The sequence below is a fragment of the Lithobates pipiens genome, unplaced genomic scaffold (assembly GCF_037356315.1).
Source record: "Lithobates pipiens isolate NorthernLeopardFrog02 unplaced genomic scaffold, aLitPip1_a1.2 Scaffold_8, whole genome shotgun sequence".
Lineage (NCBI taxonomy): Eukaryota > Metazoa > Chordata > Amphibia > Anura > Ranidae > Lithobates > Lithobates pipiens.
This window is the reverse complement of record NW_027507903.1, coordinates 220656898-220672689: the sequence shown is the minus strand read 5'-3', so window position 1 is coordinate 220672689 and position 15792 is coordinate 220656898. Positions and strand designations below refer to the sequence as shown.

At 39.7% G+C, this 15792-nt stretch overlaps 1 protein-coding gene across 1 annotated transcript; it reads left to right on the top strand.

Annotated features, from left to right (window-relative positions):
• Positions 1–9323: 9323 nt before the first annotated feature.
• LOC143962866 (dolichyl-diphosphooligosaccharide--protein glycosyltransferase subunit dad1) lies at positions 9324–9912 on the top strand. The gene has a single exon (XM_077472345.1). It carries the CDS (start codon positions 9363–9365, stop codon positions 9702–9704), a length of 342 nt encoding a protein of 113 aa, XP_077328471.1. The 5' UTR covers positions 9324–9362; the 3' UTR covers positions 9705–9912.
• Positions 9913–15792: the final 5880 nt, after the last annotated feature.

The window sequence follows — 15792 nt, the reverse complement described above, 5'->3', positions numbered from 1 at the left end:
CTGCTGGTCATGGGTGTTGGAAGAATCAAACTACTGGAGATGTAGAGTTGCACCTGGGGGGGGGTTACCTCTTGGCAGGACCCAGAAATAGGACTATACAGTTGAAGCCATATAATTGCCAGTTGGAAATTACCACAAGATAAAGGTATTAGCACCACAGTATAGCTCAAACTCATCACCATATAGCAAGTATGCAGTTCCCAAGTGCTAACATGCAGGCCAGGACATTTCACAGCAAATGCATAACAATCATGAGCCAACAACTCAATAGCTTTTCATTATAAAATGTTATTGTTGCACAACAGCAACATGTTTCGTCTGAAGCCTTCCTCATAGCATACAGGAATGACATTAAAATCAAGTCCACTGGTTCCCTTAGCTGCAGTGCAAAGCATATCCCAGTCAGTGGCAGGTCACTGTAGTACAAAAAGTGGAATTTTGGAGTTTGGGTTTGGAGTTTGGGTTAGAGTTGGGAGGGCACCCAATCTCATCTCTATTAGAAGTGAGTTGTTTGAACAAACAGAATAAAAAGCAAATACTATAGTTTATCTACATGTGTACATTACCAAATATATACCTGGTATCATATACATAGAAAAGAAAGAACCTGGTAGAAGGCAGGGCTGGTAACAATTGTCTAATGGCTATGGCTGGCCATACAAGTTTTAAAGATGGGCAAATGTCCTGTTGGTAATGATATGCAGCAAAAAATGTGTCAGTTCCGCAACCTTTCTGAACCAACGCTGTAATATGGGAGGGCCCTCACCTGTTGGAAATTCCATGTATTCAGTGAGAGAACCCAACAATTTTAACTGTTCTCCTTATATTCCTTAGGATAGCCCAGATCTTATCCAGGTATACAGATAAATAATCAGTCTATATATCACCACCCAAACAGCACATCTGGAACAGTCCTGGCTGAGCTCTCTTATTGCATGTATGATGCTTCCATAGGGTATATTTGTTAATACAGGCTGTCAGTTACTGTCCAAGTAATCATTAATGGGCCTTAGACTCTGGTATTGACAAATAAGATTGTTCTGCCTAAGGTAAAAAGTTTCCAAATATTCAGATGGAAAAACTCAAAATGAAAACAGTAGCAACTCTTGGGTTCTCTGTTGCTATTTATACAGGTGTAAGGCTTACAAATGAGCAGGTCCTAGAATCCCATGCTTTTAAAGACTACATTTGCATATCAGGATTAATAAAATATATAGGCAAATATGTCAACCTTGTATGAAATAGCTTTATATTTTCATAATAATTAACAATGGAAACCCCCTGGGAGTGGGATTTTAATGGCACTACCAAAGCATATATACCAAAAAGTAGGTATCATATAAAAAAATATTTTTTATTATACAAAATAGAAAGATACAAAAGGAAATACATTATATACAAAAGCACGGATGCATAGTAATACAAACAAAATAATTGAACCTAGACAGAGTACAGTTGCCTGAACCCGACGACGTTTCGGAGATACAACATATTCTCCTTCATCAGGGGTTAATTGCAGGGAAGAACTGTCTATACAATTCAAATGTACAGTGATTAGCCAAAAAATGATTATTATATCGTTTATACATATACCATTATTTTATAATCATTAAAGTAATACACCATAGCTGTACTTACATCACAGTCACTTAACGGAATGTATCTAGGCATCCGAAAATGTTAAAAACAAAAGAAAGTGGGATTCATGCAGCATGGAATTATCCCCAGGTCAACTCGGCCAATTGTGTAAATGACAGGTGATTGAAAAGAAGCCAGCAGGGAGAGGCACATAAGGGAAATAAAAGGGGCCCCCTATCCCCTGATCAACCTAGGGCCCGGAATCCGGACCACCGGGAAGTCAGTGCGCACACTGACTGTCTTTCAGGATTCGTCTCTTTGCTGAGGATTTTTCTGACCTTTTATCCATGGATCCTGGCTGTTCCTATTCTGCCTCCTGGTGCTGCTCACCTGTAGGCTAATACACTGTGGGATCTAGGTGGGTGTTTGTCTATATACAGGACCTAGGTCTTCTGTACATATTATCATATATTTTATATGTATACTCTATTGCTCATTTCGTTCCTCCCTGCCTTTTTTGTATTTACAGATTCCAAGTCTCTTGGGACCTCAGTGTGCACACTGACTTCCCAGTGGTCCAGATTCCGGGCCCTAGGTTGATCAGGGGATAGGCTTTGAGGGGACCCTTTTATTTCCCTTATGTGCCTCCCCCTGCTGGCTTCTTTTCAATCAACTGTCATTTACACAATTGGCAGAGGGATAATTGTATGCTCCACGAATCCCACTTTCTTTTGTTTTTAACATTTTCGGATGCCTAGATACATTCCGTTAAGTGACTGTGATGTAAGTACAGCTATGGTGTATTACTTTAATGATTATAAAATAATGGTATATGTATATACGATATAATAATCATTTTTTGGCTAATCACTGTACATTTGAATTTTATAGACAGTTCTTCCCTGCAATTAACCCCTGATGAAGGAGAATATGTTGTATTTCCGAAATGTCGTTGGGTTCAGGCAACTGTACTCTGTCTAGGTTCACTTCTTTTGTTGGTATTATTATGCATCCGTGCTTTTGTATATAATGTATTTCCTTTTGTATCTTTCTATTTTGTATAATAAAAACGAATTTTTTATGTGATACATACTTTTTGGTATATATACTTTGGTAGTGCCATTAAAATCCCACTCCCAGGGGGTTTCCATTGTTAATTCAATCATGGAATGCGGCACACCTGTTTTTCAACAACCCATATCAGAACCTTGTTTCATTTATATTTTCATAATAATAAACTCAGCAATAGTAAAAATGTAATATTACACAAAATGTGTTTTGTTAGTGTGCTGCAATGCACAAGTGCTTGATAAATTTAAAAAACAGGCAGCCAGCCTGACACAGTTGAAATTTATAAATGTCTTATACCAAAGGTTCTCTATGATCAATGTGATTTACACGCCTCTGCACAGCCACGTCGCCCCACTACTTCTTGGTTCAACTCTTCCGCTAACTAAATCCTACCCTTCTAAATGTACAAATGTCTTTACCTGTTGGAATCAGAGGAGTGTTGTAGCTGAATTCCTAAATGAAGAAATACAGTAGGTGTGTTAATTGCCTATTGGAGTAGCAGATATGAATAAATCACAAGACTGGCAGGACAGAAATTGTCAACTATTAGCAGATACAATAAAAATGTATGTTTTTACACTGCCCTTTTAACTATTCCCTTTTGGTTAGCAAAAGTCTATGTAAATGGATACATTCTGAACATAAATTTGGTTTATGAGTAAAAGGTGAGGGCATTTTTTACTACTTTTGACATAATAATGCTGGTTATGACCTAAAGGCACGGTAAAGCAAATTGTAGGAATAATAATAGACAGAGAAATTGGTTGTCTGGCTAGTAACAAAAAACAGGAAAACTCATACATGATAAAGAGACTAGAACGCTGACAGACTTCACATTAAGGCACATTAAAATGTTTAGCTTTGTTTATGGATGCATGTCACAGACATTGTGATACTCATAGAATTAAATGGAGAAATAGAATCAATGCACAAAAATGAAGACATCAATGTGAATAGATCCTATTAAAAAACAATTCCTTTCTAATGTTTATGCACATGGTGAAAATTTCATGACAGCATGATCTGGATGTGCCCAATGGAGGAATTTGCCAGCATGTGCTGGACAGCTCCTAGCAAGCTTTTACTGAGTAAGGTATGTAAAGAGAGATCTTTGTTTAGCCAATGAATAAAAATTAGAATACTGCTCTGAATATGTTATTGGCCCATCTGGTAGTTGCCTCTATAGTGCATTTTTATGCCTTCTTTTTTAGATGAACTAAAAAATAATGTAAAATACTTGAAACCAAGATCAGTTGCCCAACAGGGATCAGGTGGTGCCTCAAGAGTGCCAGGGAGGCTGTTTTTCATGGCAAAGGCCCATTGTTGATCTGTTGGAAGTGAAAGAAGCAAAAGAGATAGAAAAGAGACTTATGAGATACTATGGGGTTTATTTACTAAAGATAATAAGCCTGTTCACTTTGCAAGGGAATTTTCCCAAGAGCTTAGTAAACGTGATACAATTTAACATTGCGATGAATATCCAATTGAGTAAAAGGAAAATGAAAAAAAGGAAAATTTTTGCTTCCACATGATTGGATTACAGAAGTTAGCAGAGCTTCACCTCATTCACTAAGCTTTGGGGCTAATTCCTTTGCAAAGTGCAACTGCCCTTACAAAGTGATCAGCCTATTTATCTCATATCTTTCATAAAGCTTATGTTTACCAGTGAAATATTCAAACCTAATCCAGGGCACCAAATGGATTACAGGGGATACAGGCATGATGCACTGTATGTCTGCACAGCATTCTGTATCTCCTAGCATGGAGCTCAGGGATACAAACTGACCATAAGAGCATGGGTTTGCTTTTATGCTTAGCTTGGTCAGTTTGAAAAAGAAACCACAAGGAACTGCCAGGATCACCAGGTATTTAGCAGAAACCTGCAAAGTAAACAATGCACAGGCTACATTTACCAACAAGTATCCAACTAAAGCCGGCCATACATGGATCAAAATTTGTCCGATTCGATCCATGTTTGGGTAGGAAGGCTGTACAGACTTCTGTACAACTGCCCTAATGGATTTTCCCTGCTCAGTCAGCACCTCCAGGTACGTGAAGTGTAGGAAGCTGTTAACTATTGTATAAACACTTATATTTTGCTTCTAAGTTCTTTTTAACTAGCAAATTCAATGTCACTATCATGACATGCACATACAAATCACTGTGAAGTTAGCATGCTTAAGCACTTGCTGTGGATATAATGTGAAATTCAATCACCTGACCCATAAAAATTCATACCCAATAACCTGCACTCAGGAGGAGCTTACATAAAAATGATAAATAAACTGAATTGTGTCCTGTCACCATAACAAAAAAATGTAATCATAACCATAAAAGAGTAAAATAACATTCACCCCTAGGTACTGCTTCACTATCACAAAATTAGATTTACTTTTCCAAGCACTAATCAACCAGTTCTAAATTTGTAAAAATAAATAACCAACACTGTGAAAATATATTAAGTGTTCATAAATAATGTCCCCTGCATTAAGCTGAAGCAAACTTCAAGTGTTCCAATCCAAAAAACAGTTGTGGTCTTCACTTTCACCGCTGTGAATCACATAGTGATTTCCACACCCCATAAGACAATGTACTCACTAATTGCATTTGCCTCTCATTTTACTGATCGGCAAACAAAAGCTCTCATCAGAATCCTATAGACTGGCTTCACCTTCAATGGCTCAGAAAAAAGAGTGGCCGGAATAGTGTAATCCTATTTTAACTCTTTTATTTAAAATTAATTCCCAGTTAAAAATACACTCACAAGTAAGTTAAAACCAATGTTCATAAAAAACACTCACATAAACTGCAAGTAAACAGGCAGATTGAGTATATATAGCAGTAGGGTGCAGCAATCAGCTGGCTAGCCGCTCAAATCCTCTGACTCACTATGTGAGGTTTTTTTTGTGTCTTTAATAAAATGATTCAGAAGTGATCACACCAGGAGTTCTCCAGTGCTCTTTTTATGTATCCATCTGAGGGATTTGTGAAGGGAGAGCAGAGGAAGTGGTGGTGAATACAGTCTAAGTGCCTGAAATGAGCCTAATTTGTTCCTAGATAGGCTTATGGGTCTGGTAAGTGCAATCCTTGATTATGGTGGACGGAACATTTTTTGATGTAACTAAAGCCTGACGCATGGGTAGAAAGTCGGGGGACATTTGCCGGTTCCAAACAAAAATGGCCACCATTCTGCTGTGTGTATGTCGGTGTGTCTGACAGATGATAGCCATTTGTCTGGCTTCTGCCAGATGTGCATGCTGGGAAACCAGCATCTGACTGACTCCCAATCAGTGCTTTCAACCAATGGCAGAAAGTGCTGATCAGAGTGTTCTGGTGGGGGTGGCACAACAGCTCAGTGGGGGAGATAGCTGGACTAACCTTGCATGGTTAATACAGTGTCTCCAACCGGAGCTGACAGTTTTTTCTAGTGAAAAAATACCTGTTACGCCACGTACACACGACTGGACTTTTTGAGGAACTAGGTCCGAAGGTCTTTCCGACGGACTTTCGGTGGAGTTCCGACAGACTTTCCAAATGAACGGACTTGGCCACACACAATCGCACCAAAGTCCGACGGATTCTAACGTGATGACGTATGACCGGACTAGAATAAGGAAGTTCATAGCCAGTAGCCAATAGCTGCCCTAGATTCGGTTTTTGTTCATCGGACTAGCATACACAAGAACGGATTTCTCGGTCCAGCGGCGTTCTGGTGGGAAAATTTCAAACGTTATATTTCTAAAGTCCACTGGATTTTTGGCAAGCAAAGGTCCGATGGAGCACACACACGATTGAATTGTCTGATGACTCGTTCAGTCGGACCTTTGCTGTCAAAAAGTCCAGTCGTGTGTACGTGGCATTAGTGTGGCATTAGCTTTACACTTCACTGGACTTGCTTTGGACATTTGTTGAATTTTTTAATTTATTTTTTCATGGTGGATTCTTTTGTCCTTTTGATATGCACATTCATTTGAAGAGTGGATTATGTTAGCACTGATTTATTTATTAATTATTTATTTTCAGCACTGTATTTTGTACATTTTAATATACATTTTTAATTATATGTTTTTTTTATAATTAAGGTATTTCAGACAATTAATACCTGCCTAAACACCAAGAAACCTAAGGATGACGCCTAAAAATGTTTAGGACTTTATTAAAGTAGATTTGTTTGATGTGTGTTTTTTTTAACTTATAGGTAGGGGTATACTGAGAGATACCGCTCTTCATTAATTTACCATTGAACTTAAGAGCTTCATAGTGGCTCTGTCTGTACTGCAGTAAACAACTAAAGGAAGTACAAAAATGAAGCATAGGGGTTCTAATAAACTGATAGAAATCACCCTACTCTATGCTCCTAAATTCAATCTTTACTTCCATTCTTCCTGGACTTAAAAAGCGTCCTGACTGCAATAAAATACTGACTCCTGGCCACTGATAACTAACAGATATGAGAGCAACTTGGAAATAAAACCCCTCCCCACCAACCAACATACCATATCTAAATGTGATAGTGCATCCAAACTCACTAAGAAAAGCAAATGACCCTACATGTTTCACTTTGAGAAAGAGCTTTGTCAGGGGGGTATTGTATTTCTAACAATTTAAATACAAGTAGGGCTTTCTGAAGTCGTTTTTTTATGTTTATTTGATAAGTTACCAAAATTGGACAAGCGCCATTTGCATTTGTTATGTGTTTCCAGACTGAAAATATAAGTAAAACTTGTTCACTGTGTGATTTTTGCAGTCCGGCACAGTCTTAGGTAGCTGCACTGTTACCTATATAAACACTTATTAGTTACCTCTCACAAAACTCCCCATACTACTGCAGGCTTTTGGACACTCTCACAATGTAATGAATTGATTCCTAATATGCTCCCTGTGACAGAACACAAACTGTGTAATCCTAAATTCAGATTCAGGATACTTTTATAATCCCAAAGGGAAATGCTCTGTCATAGTGGCTGTAACTAGTATGAGGAATGCCTTGCTAAAATAAAAAAAATTTCCAGCATTCAGTTTGCCAATACAGTTGCAAATGAGCTGCTTCTTCTTTTACTGTCCCGTCACATAATGGGAATAATGATCAGAACTGTATGTGTTACTATATAGCCACAAGCAAAAATCAGGTCTCCAGCCATGCCTGACAGGGCTGTGCTGTGTAGCAGTGCTGTGTAACTACCAAAAATAGATGAACAAAAATACAAATCCTTTGTCAGATAAAAATCTCCCTTATTGGTATGTCATATCTGTATATTTAGCAGCTTACCTTCCAATTAAAGGTGAGGCATATAAATTGGCCCCAGGACTTAGGAACAATATATTATCAAGTAGATAATGTTTCTTTCACTAAGCACATAGGAAAAAATATATAACTTATTATTTGTTTATCATATAAGGAATTAAAAAACGTAGGCCCCTTTCACACGGGCAGACTTTGGGGCGGACTCAATCAGATCATCCATTGCCCTCTATGGAGCTATAGATGTCAATAGACATGTGTTTGTTGACACCCGCCGACATTTGTTCTGATTCTATCCACTAAAAACAGACGGATCCTGTTCCCCCATCCATAGGTGGATCGGATGACAGTCAGATAGAAACAGACAGGTGGTCTGTTTCCTTCTGACTGTCCATAAAGGAAAGCAGGCCTCTTCCTCTCTGCATAAGCGGAATCCCCCGCGAGCAGGCGGATCTGTTGACAGAGTCTGTCCATCTAAAAAGGGCCTTAAAGCGCCACTAGTAATATCCTTTTTCCCCACAATAATCCATAAACACACAGTATGTAATGGCCCTATAATCTATTTGTCATGAAATAAACTCTTACTGTGTTTCTACCTTTTTGTAATTGTCTCTGTGAGCTCCTGAACCCTTTGTTTGGAATAAGCAGAACTAATTTGTTGTGGTCATTTGCTCTGCTAATACTACACATGCCATCATGTATAGTCTATCTTGGGAGTGAGCAAGAGAGGGTGGCTATGTTTATCTTCTTACATACATTTTGTTCCTACAGGAGGTTGAATGAAAAAAATTACTTGATTCTCGCATCCACATACTCAGAATACTTTATTAATTCCAAAGGGAAATTCAATGTGGATGGTGGAAACCCTCTGCTGTGCCATTTTGTTCTGACACCAGGGAGATTTCCCCGCATTAAGAAAATACTGATCAGCACTGTCAATGTTGATTGAGTGGCACAAATCTGACAGGGCAGTTGTACAGAAGGCAATTAGTAGATTTGCCTTGTGTACAACCACCCTGTCTTTACAGGGATTGAAATTTGTCCAGTCTCTGCTGAACTGGCCGAATTTCGTTCTACGTATGGTAAGTTTAACAGGAAGTCAAATCACAGCAGTAAAGGAATTTCGAGACATGAAGAAGTTTTAAGAGCAGTAGAAGGGGCTTTGACTTTGGAGTCCCAGTCTTCATGCAACAGAATGACGAAAGTTAAAAGTTATCATATTATAAATGAGTTTAATAATACTCAGCAAAGCAAGTGAAACCAGTATAAGTACCATTACAGCTTTGTAGGCATTCTACCAGCATCTCTGAGGGATATGCCATTATCAAGGAAATAAAAGATGATATACTGATACCTAAAGCACTAATCTGAAATAAACAGGCAAAATAAATGGTGCATATGAGAGAGCAATAGAAAATACCTGTTGAGTGTTTCCGGTATCTGCATTCCCGGGCTCCGGTCTTTTGCAGTCATGTCGGTGTCCGTTCTGTCCGTGGTGTCCCGCTTCTTTGAGGAATATGTCAGCTCCACCTCGCAGAAGCTCAAGCTGCTGGACGCCTATTTGCTGTATATCCTGCTGACCGGAGCCATGCAGTTCCTGTACCGCCTGCTGGTGGGCACCTTCCCCTTCAACTCCTTCCTGTCCGGCTTCACCTCCTGTGTGGGCTCGTTCATCCTGGCCGTGTGTCTAAGAATCCAGATTAACCCCCAAAATAAAGGAGATTTCCTGGGAATCTCTCCAGAAAGAGCATTTGCAGATTTTCTTTTCGCCAACACAATTCTTCACCTGGTTGTCATAAACTTTGTTGGATGAAATTTGTGCCCCCCTTTTCGTTTGTCAGTTTCCTGGGATTTTCATTTTTTGGTTGAAGGTTTACATGTTGCCTAGTATCAAGTCGTTTTTCTGGGACTGTGACCATGCACTACATTTTTGTTTTGGGGGCGGACACTGAGCCTTGTATGGTCTGAGATTAGAGATTTGGTCAATAAAGATGTGGCTTTCGTATAAAAAAAAAAAAAAAAAAAAAAAAAAAAAAAAAAAAAAGAAAATACCTGTTGCAGCAGCCTAAAGTATTGTGGCCTATAGAACCTGGAGGCCTTGATTACCACACTGTGGCTCAGTTCTGTTACTGTCTATGCTTAGCATGCTCTGGGGATTTAGGTATGTAGGGAAGTTCTGCGTCATAGCTATGTATACCTTTTCAAAACCATGTTGCATGTTTGAAGTACATACAGTAGGGTGAGGAGGATGTAGCCACAATATGGTAAACAGAGACTCATAAAGCCGCTAATGCTAAACGGGCAGTTCTATTGTAACAGGTATTTTCTAAAGCTTACTATTTATTTCGCTTGAAAATTTACAAAATGCAAATAAATGCGTATAAGGTGTACTGGTTCTTTAAAACAAATACAATGCAATGGGACTGTTTCCAAGAATTAGATTTCTTGGGCTGACTATTATTTAAAGGTTTGTTTCTTTCATGTGTGACATATTCATCAAACAATGAACTGTTGTGGGCACATTGTTGAATGATCTTCAGCAGTAATGTTGGAAGGCATCTTATCTCATGTGAGAGAAAGAAAACCTTTTATGAATTTGCCCCAAGGTCTGATATGTGTGTTTGAAAAATAATGCTGGTACCACGCCGAGTGAAAAATTAAATGTCCATTATTCTATTTGTCGAGTTCCCTTTGGTCATTCGCCTCCATCTTTATATAGTATACATCTTCTATATAGTATTTATCCTGGTGGCAGAAATAAAGACTATACATATATGCAAATGTTTTATTATTTAATGGAAAGATTCCAAGAACTTAGATTGTCCGTGTGAAATTTTAATTATATTTTAACAGCTGTTTCATCTAATTGAAGGATTTGGAAAAAAGGTGATTTTTTTCATCCATGTAATTAAAGAGTTAAGCTTAATTTGGTGTTGTCAAAACATGACTAAACACCAATCCCTTCTACTTAGATATAAAGGTAAACAAACTAATTAATGAAAGGAATACATTTCAGGAATAATGTTCTTCAAGCAGATACTTGAAGGAAAACAGGTGCTCGTTCCTTTTTGTAGTAGCACAGTTCATCAGTTCATCATCTCTTTAAATGAAAAGTATGTATACAGTGTGAGAATCATCAGAATGAAGAAAGAGGCTCACAGAAGAAAACTAGTAAGGATGCATAATAATATGGGAATCATTCAAGCACATATGTTATAAGAAAAATATGTAAGCTGTCATTGCCGACCTCGGAAAATGCTAGTTGCCTGGTGGTCTCTGACTTTAAAAATTTCTGAGTGTCTTACTCAGGCAAGGTAAGAATTCTTGATTTGCCTACTTTACAGTGGTAGGCAACAATAAACCTTAGCTTTTAGAAAAAAAAAGTCAGTCTATTGGGAAGGGGCAGACTATACAGGCTGTGCAGATCAGATAGCTTTGACATGAAAGAGGAAGCAACATAAAGCTTCCAACAGCCTCTGTGCACACGCACACATAGATACAATATCAAAAGAAATGCCATTAATTATCTTAACACCAGCTCACACCCATTAGACACAGTTATCATATTCCAATTTTTGGGGATTTTAACTCTTTTGCTGCAACTTATGTAAGGTTTACATCAATGGCAGCATGGGCCTTTAGAAACACTCATCAAGAAATAAGTAGAAAGATCACATCACAAAATGGTGTAGGACAACATTTTGGAGCCACACAGGACCCCTTTGTCATGCCTGATGAAGTGGTCCTGCATGGCTCCGAAACATTGCGCTACATTCTGTAATGTGATCTTTCTTGAATAAAAACCATTTGGATGAAATTGATGATCCTTGGTGTGCTGGCCAATATTTACTTATTGCACAGGTTCCAGTATCCAGCTGGCGTTCGTTACAGCACCCAGTACCTTAAGAGCTAATTCCAGGAATGTGTGTGATGGGAACTGTACACTTGTCAAGAAGTCAGCAGTCTGCTATCTGTTGGTATTGAAGGTACTCCCCCCATCCAACTAGTCCTTGCTCCTGTAGAGGTGTTGCCGTGCATTCTGGATTGAAGGTGTTCTATCAGAAAGCGGCTACCCATCGGAATATGCAACCAAAGTGATGTTCTGCCATGGCCATCTTGGTACACCCGCACTCATCCGTACTAAACCTACAGTCAGAAGGCAGCAAGCAGACATCTTTTTACACCCACCGAAGTCTTGCATTTCGCACTTATCTTTACCAGTAAACTCAGCTTATATAGTGAAAAACAATATTTAGAAGTCGGTGAAACAGTTTTGATGTTGAATTTTAAAAGCAGCGGCTGTTTTCTTTTTAGATTAGCAAACCTGTGAGATCAGCATTGTCGCTGTTTTTAAAATTCAACATCACAACAGTTTCATGGACTTCCAAATACTGTATTTCACCATATAAGCTGAGTTTACTGGTAAAAATAAGTGTGAAATGCAAGACTTTGGTGGGTGTAAAAAAGATGTCTACTTGCTGCCTTCTGACTGTAGGCTTACTGCAGATGAGTGCGGGTGTAGCAAGATGGCCACAACGGAACCACACTTCCGTTGCATTTTCTGATGGGTAGCGGCTTTCTGACAGAACACAGGCAATGATTTAAGACCATCTTTCACATTTAACTCTAAACTGAAGGAGGATTACATTTTAGAGACAGCTCTACCACAATAGATGCCAAAGAGTGCACTGATATGGACAACCCTCTATCGGTAGGGGAGTTCCTAAACACCTTCAAAGGGCTGAAATCTGGAAAGTGCCCAGGCCCGGATGGGTTTTTCCCTAGGTTCTACAAGTCATTTGCCGAGTCCCTCGTCCCATTGCTGTCAGCGGCGTTCAACTCCATAGACGATTCCGATCTACCATCTAAAGACCTTTTATCCACTAACATCTCTGTCATCCCCAAAGAAGGCAAGGATTCCTCTCAGTGTAATAGTTATCGGACGATTTTGCTCCTCAACCTAGACATTAAACTTTTTGCAAGAGTTCTGATTATGACCCCTTTTGCCCTCAGTCATTCATAAGGACCAGGTGCGATTTGTCCCTGGTGGAGAGGCCAGGGGCAACACCACTAAAACCATTCACCTAATTTCTTATATTCAGCGATACAACTTAAAGGCATGCCTTCAATCTTTTGACACAGAGAAGGCATTTGACCAGGTCAATTGGCAATTCTTGCACCTCTCCATGGAATAGATAGGCCTTGGTACCACCTTTATATCCAAGGTCAAGGTCTCTTGACTCTCTCAGTCTGTTATGGTTAATGGTTCCTTGTTCACACCATTTCATATCTCTAACGGTACCCTCCAAGGATACCCCCTATCTCCCCTACTTTTTGTTCTGGTAATAGAACACCTGGCTAGGGCCATTAGGCAAAACTATTCCATAGTGGGGGTCCAGATACCTTCCTCCGACCACAAACTTTTGCTTTATGTGGATGATCTCCTGGTCTACATCCAGCAACCACACACGTCCCTCATTGATGCATTAATTCCACAGGTTCAGGGAATTTGGTAACTTCAAACTAAACATGTCTAAGATGGAAGCCCTTAATATCTCTTTACTGCCCACTACTCTCACTCGGGTACGGACTAACTTCTCGTTCCGACGGGGCTCTTATTTGGGGATAACGATTCCCTCCAACTTATCAGACCTCTATATCCTTAATTATTTCCCCTTACTGACCCGTCTTAGGAAAGAATTAGGTGCCTGCAACTTGTCCTCAGTACCCTGGTTTAGTCGCATCAATACACTCAAAATGGACATTCCCTTCCCTAAGCTACTTGATTTATTCCAGACGGTACCTTTTACTGTCGCCAAATGCTTATTCAGTTCCCTGAGCTCTATGTCAATATGTTTCATTTGGCACCAAGATCTATCCTGCATCCATCACATAGAGCTCACATACCCCAAAATCCAAGGGGGTGGGCTTCCCAGACTTAAAACTATACCATAGGGCGGCACAGTTGCCTAGGATACTGGAATGGTTCCCTCACCCCTTCCCCAAAGCATCCACCATGGTAGAACAAGATCTATCCACCCTCAACCTTCAGTCCTTACTATGGGGCTACAGGCAGAAGCTACATTTACTTTCCTCCTCCTCCCCATTAACCACTGCTGCCTTACATTTATGGTACAAAAAATAGCTGTCATTGCTTCTATCCTCGTCCCTTACGTCATTCTTTGACCACCCCGTGCTGCCTCAAGGGATGAGGTAACTGGCTCATGGCCCTTCGTATATCCTCCTTTTGCTCTGATTTATTTCTGCCAAATTCATAGATCCTTGACCGGTTATGAACAACTGTGCTCTCTCTCAGAAACACCAAGATACTCGCTCCCTACTATCTACAAATTACAACACTCACTGCTGCACTATCAACCCCCCTCTTACACCAGGAAGTGGTCCACGGAACTGGGAAGGGAGCTCTCTTTAATTAACTAGCAAAAGTCATTCCACTTTATGCACAAATCCTCTATATCCTGCCATACCCAGGAAAAAACTTTAAACTCCTCTTCAGATGGTACAGGGACCCTCAATCTCTACATAAAATAATTCCATCGGTACCTCCCTTGTGTTGGAGATGCGGCTCGTCAGAGGGAAGCTATTTACACATTTGGTGGAACTGTACAGGAATAAAACCCCTCTGGTCGCAGGTTTTTACCATATATAGCAGCCTATATGATCGGCCACTGGCACCCACCCCAGAGATAGCATTGTTATCCATGCTTCCAGGTTCCATAGACTCCCAAAAACATACTTTACTGCACTTTTTTGTGTTAGCTGCCAGACAGCTTATCCCCCTATTTTGGAAAACAACTACCAACCCCCTTTGTCCTTGTGGGTCTCAATGGTCAATGACATCATGTGTATGGAAGAGATGCTATCCCTAGACAATGACACCTATGAAAAATGTAAGGTCCTATGGCTCATATGGATTGGCTTTTCTACCTCGGACTCTCTGAAAACTATGCTGACACACCATGGCCAACTCAGAAACACTCCCTAATTTCATCACACAGGTTTGATGCACCAAGATTTGCTCAATTCCCTTCTGACCCTCTCCGCTCCTACATTACACTTATACTCCCCCCCCCCCTTCCTTCTTTCTTTCTTCTCTCCCTTTCTCTCCTCTTTCTTCCTCGTCTTTCTTTTTTCTTCTACTTTTATGTCTCCTCACCCCACACCCAAATGTTTTATTCCCCAACTCTAATAAGTCTCACTTCAAAACAGAAAGGTTTTAGCCTCTTGATTTTGACAGATATCTGTATGAAGGTATTTCACTCTGGATTATATTTTAACACACACTGGATACGTGATTTACGTTGTACTATGTTCTGTAATGAACATTTGGTCATTATCTATGTTCTTCTATTTTGTTAAACATAATAAAAACATATTTGACTCTAGCTCTAAACTGAAGACATGTAAAGACTTTTAAAGTAATATTCAAGTCTGGATTTTTATTGTTTAAAAATAACAAACATGTCATACTTACCTGCTCTGTGCATTTGTTTTTCACAGAGCAGCGCTCCTGGCCGTTCCCTCTTGCCAAGTACTCCCAGAGCAAGCAGCTTGCTATGGGGGCCATTGAGGCACAGAGTTGTGGCTCTACCATGCCCCCTCTCTGTTCTTGCTGGCTCTCTGACTTTGATTGACAGCAGCGGGAGCTAATAGTATCCGCTGCTGTCTCAGCCAATAAGGGAGAGTCCTGGACAGCCGAGGCTCTCGTGCAACATTGCTGGATCGAGGTGAAGCTCAGGTAAGCATTAGAAGGGTTGAGGGGGCTGCTAAACACAGAAGGTTTTTTTTTTATCTTAATGCATAGAATGCATTAAGATAAAATACCTTCTGCATTTCCTTCAAAAATTTTTGTTACCAAAGTTTGTCACCATTTTACGGCG

Coding starts and splice junctions, on each gene's coding strand:
- LOC143962866 (XM_077472345.1), top strand. CDS start 9,363: ATGTCGGTGTCCGTTCTGTCCGTGGTGTCCCGCTTCTTTGAGGAATAT.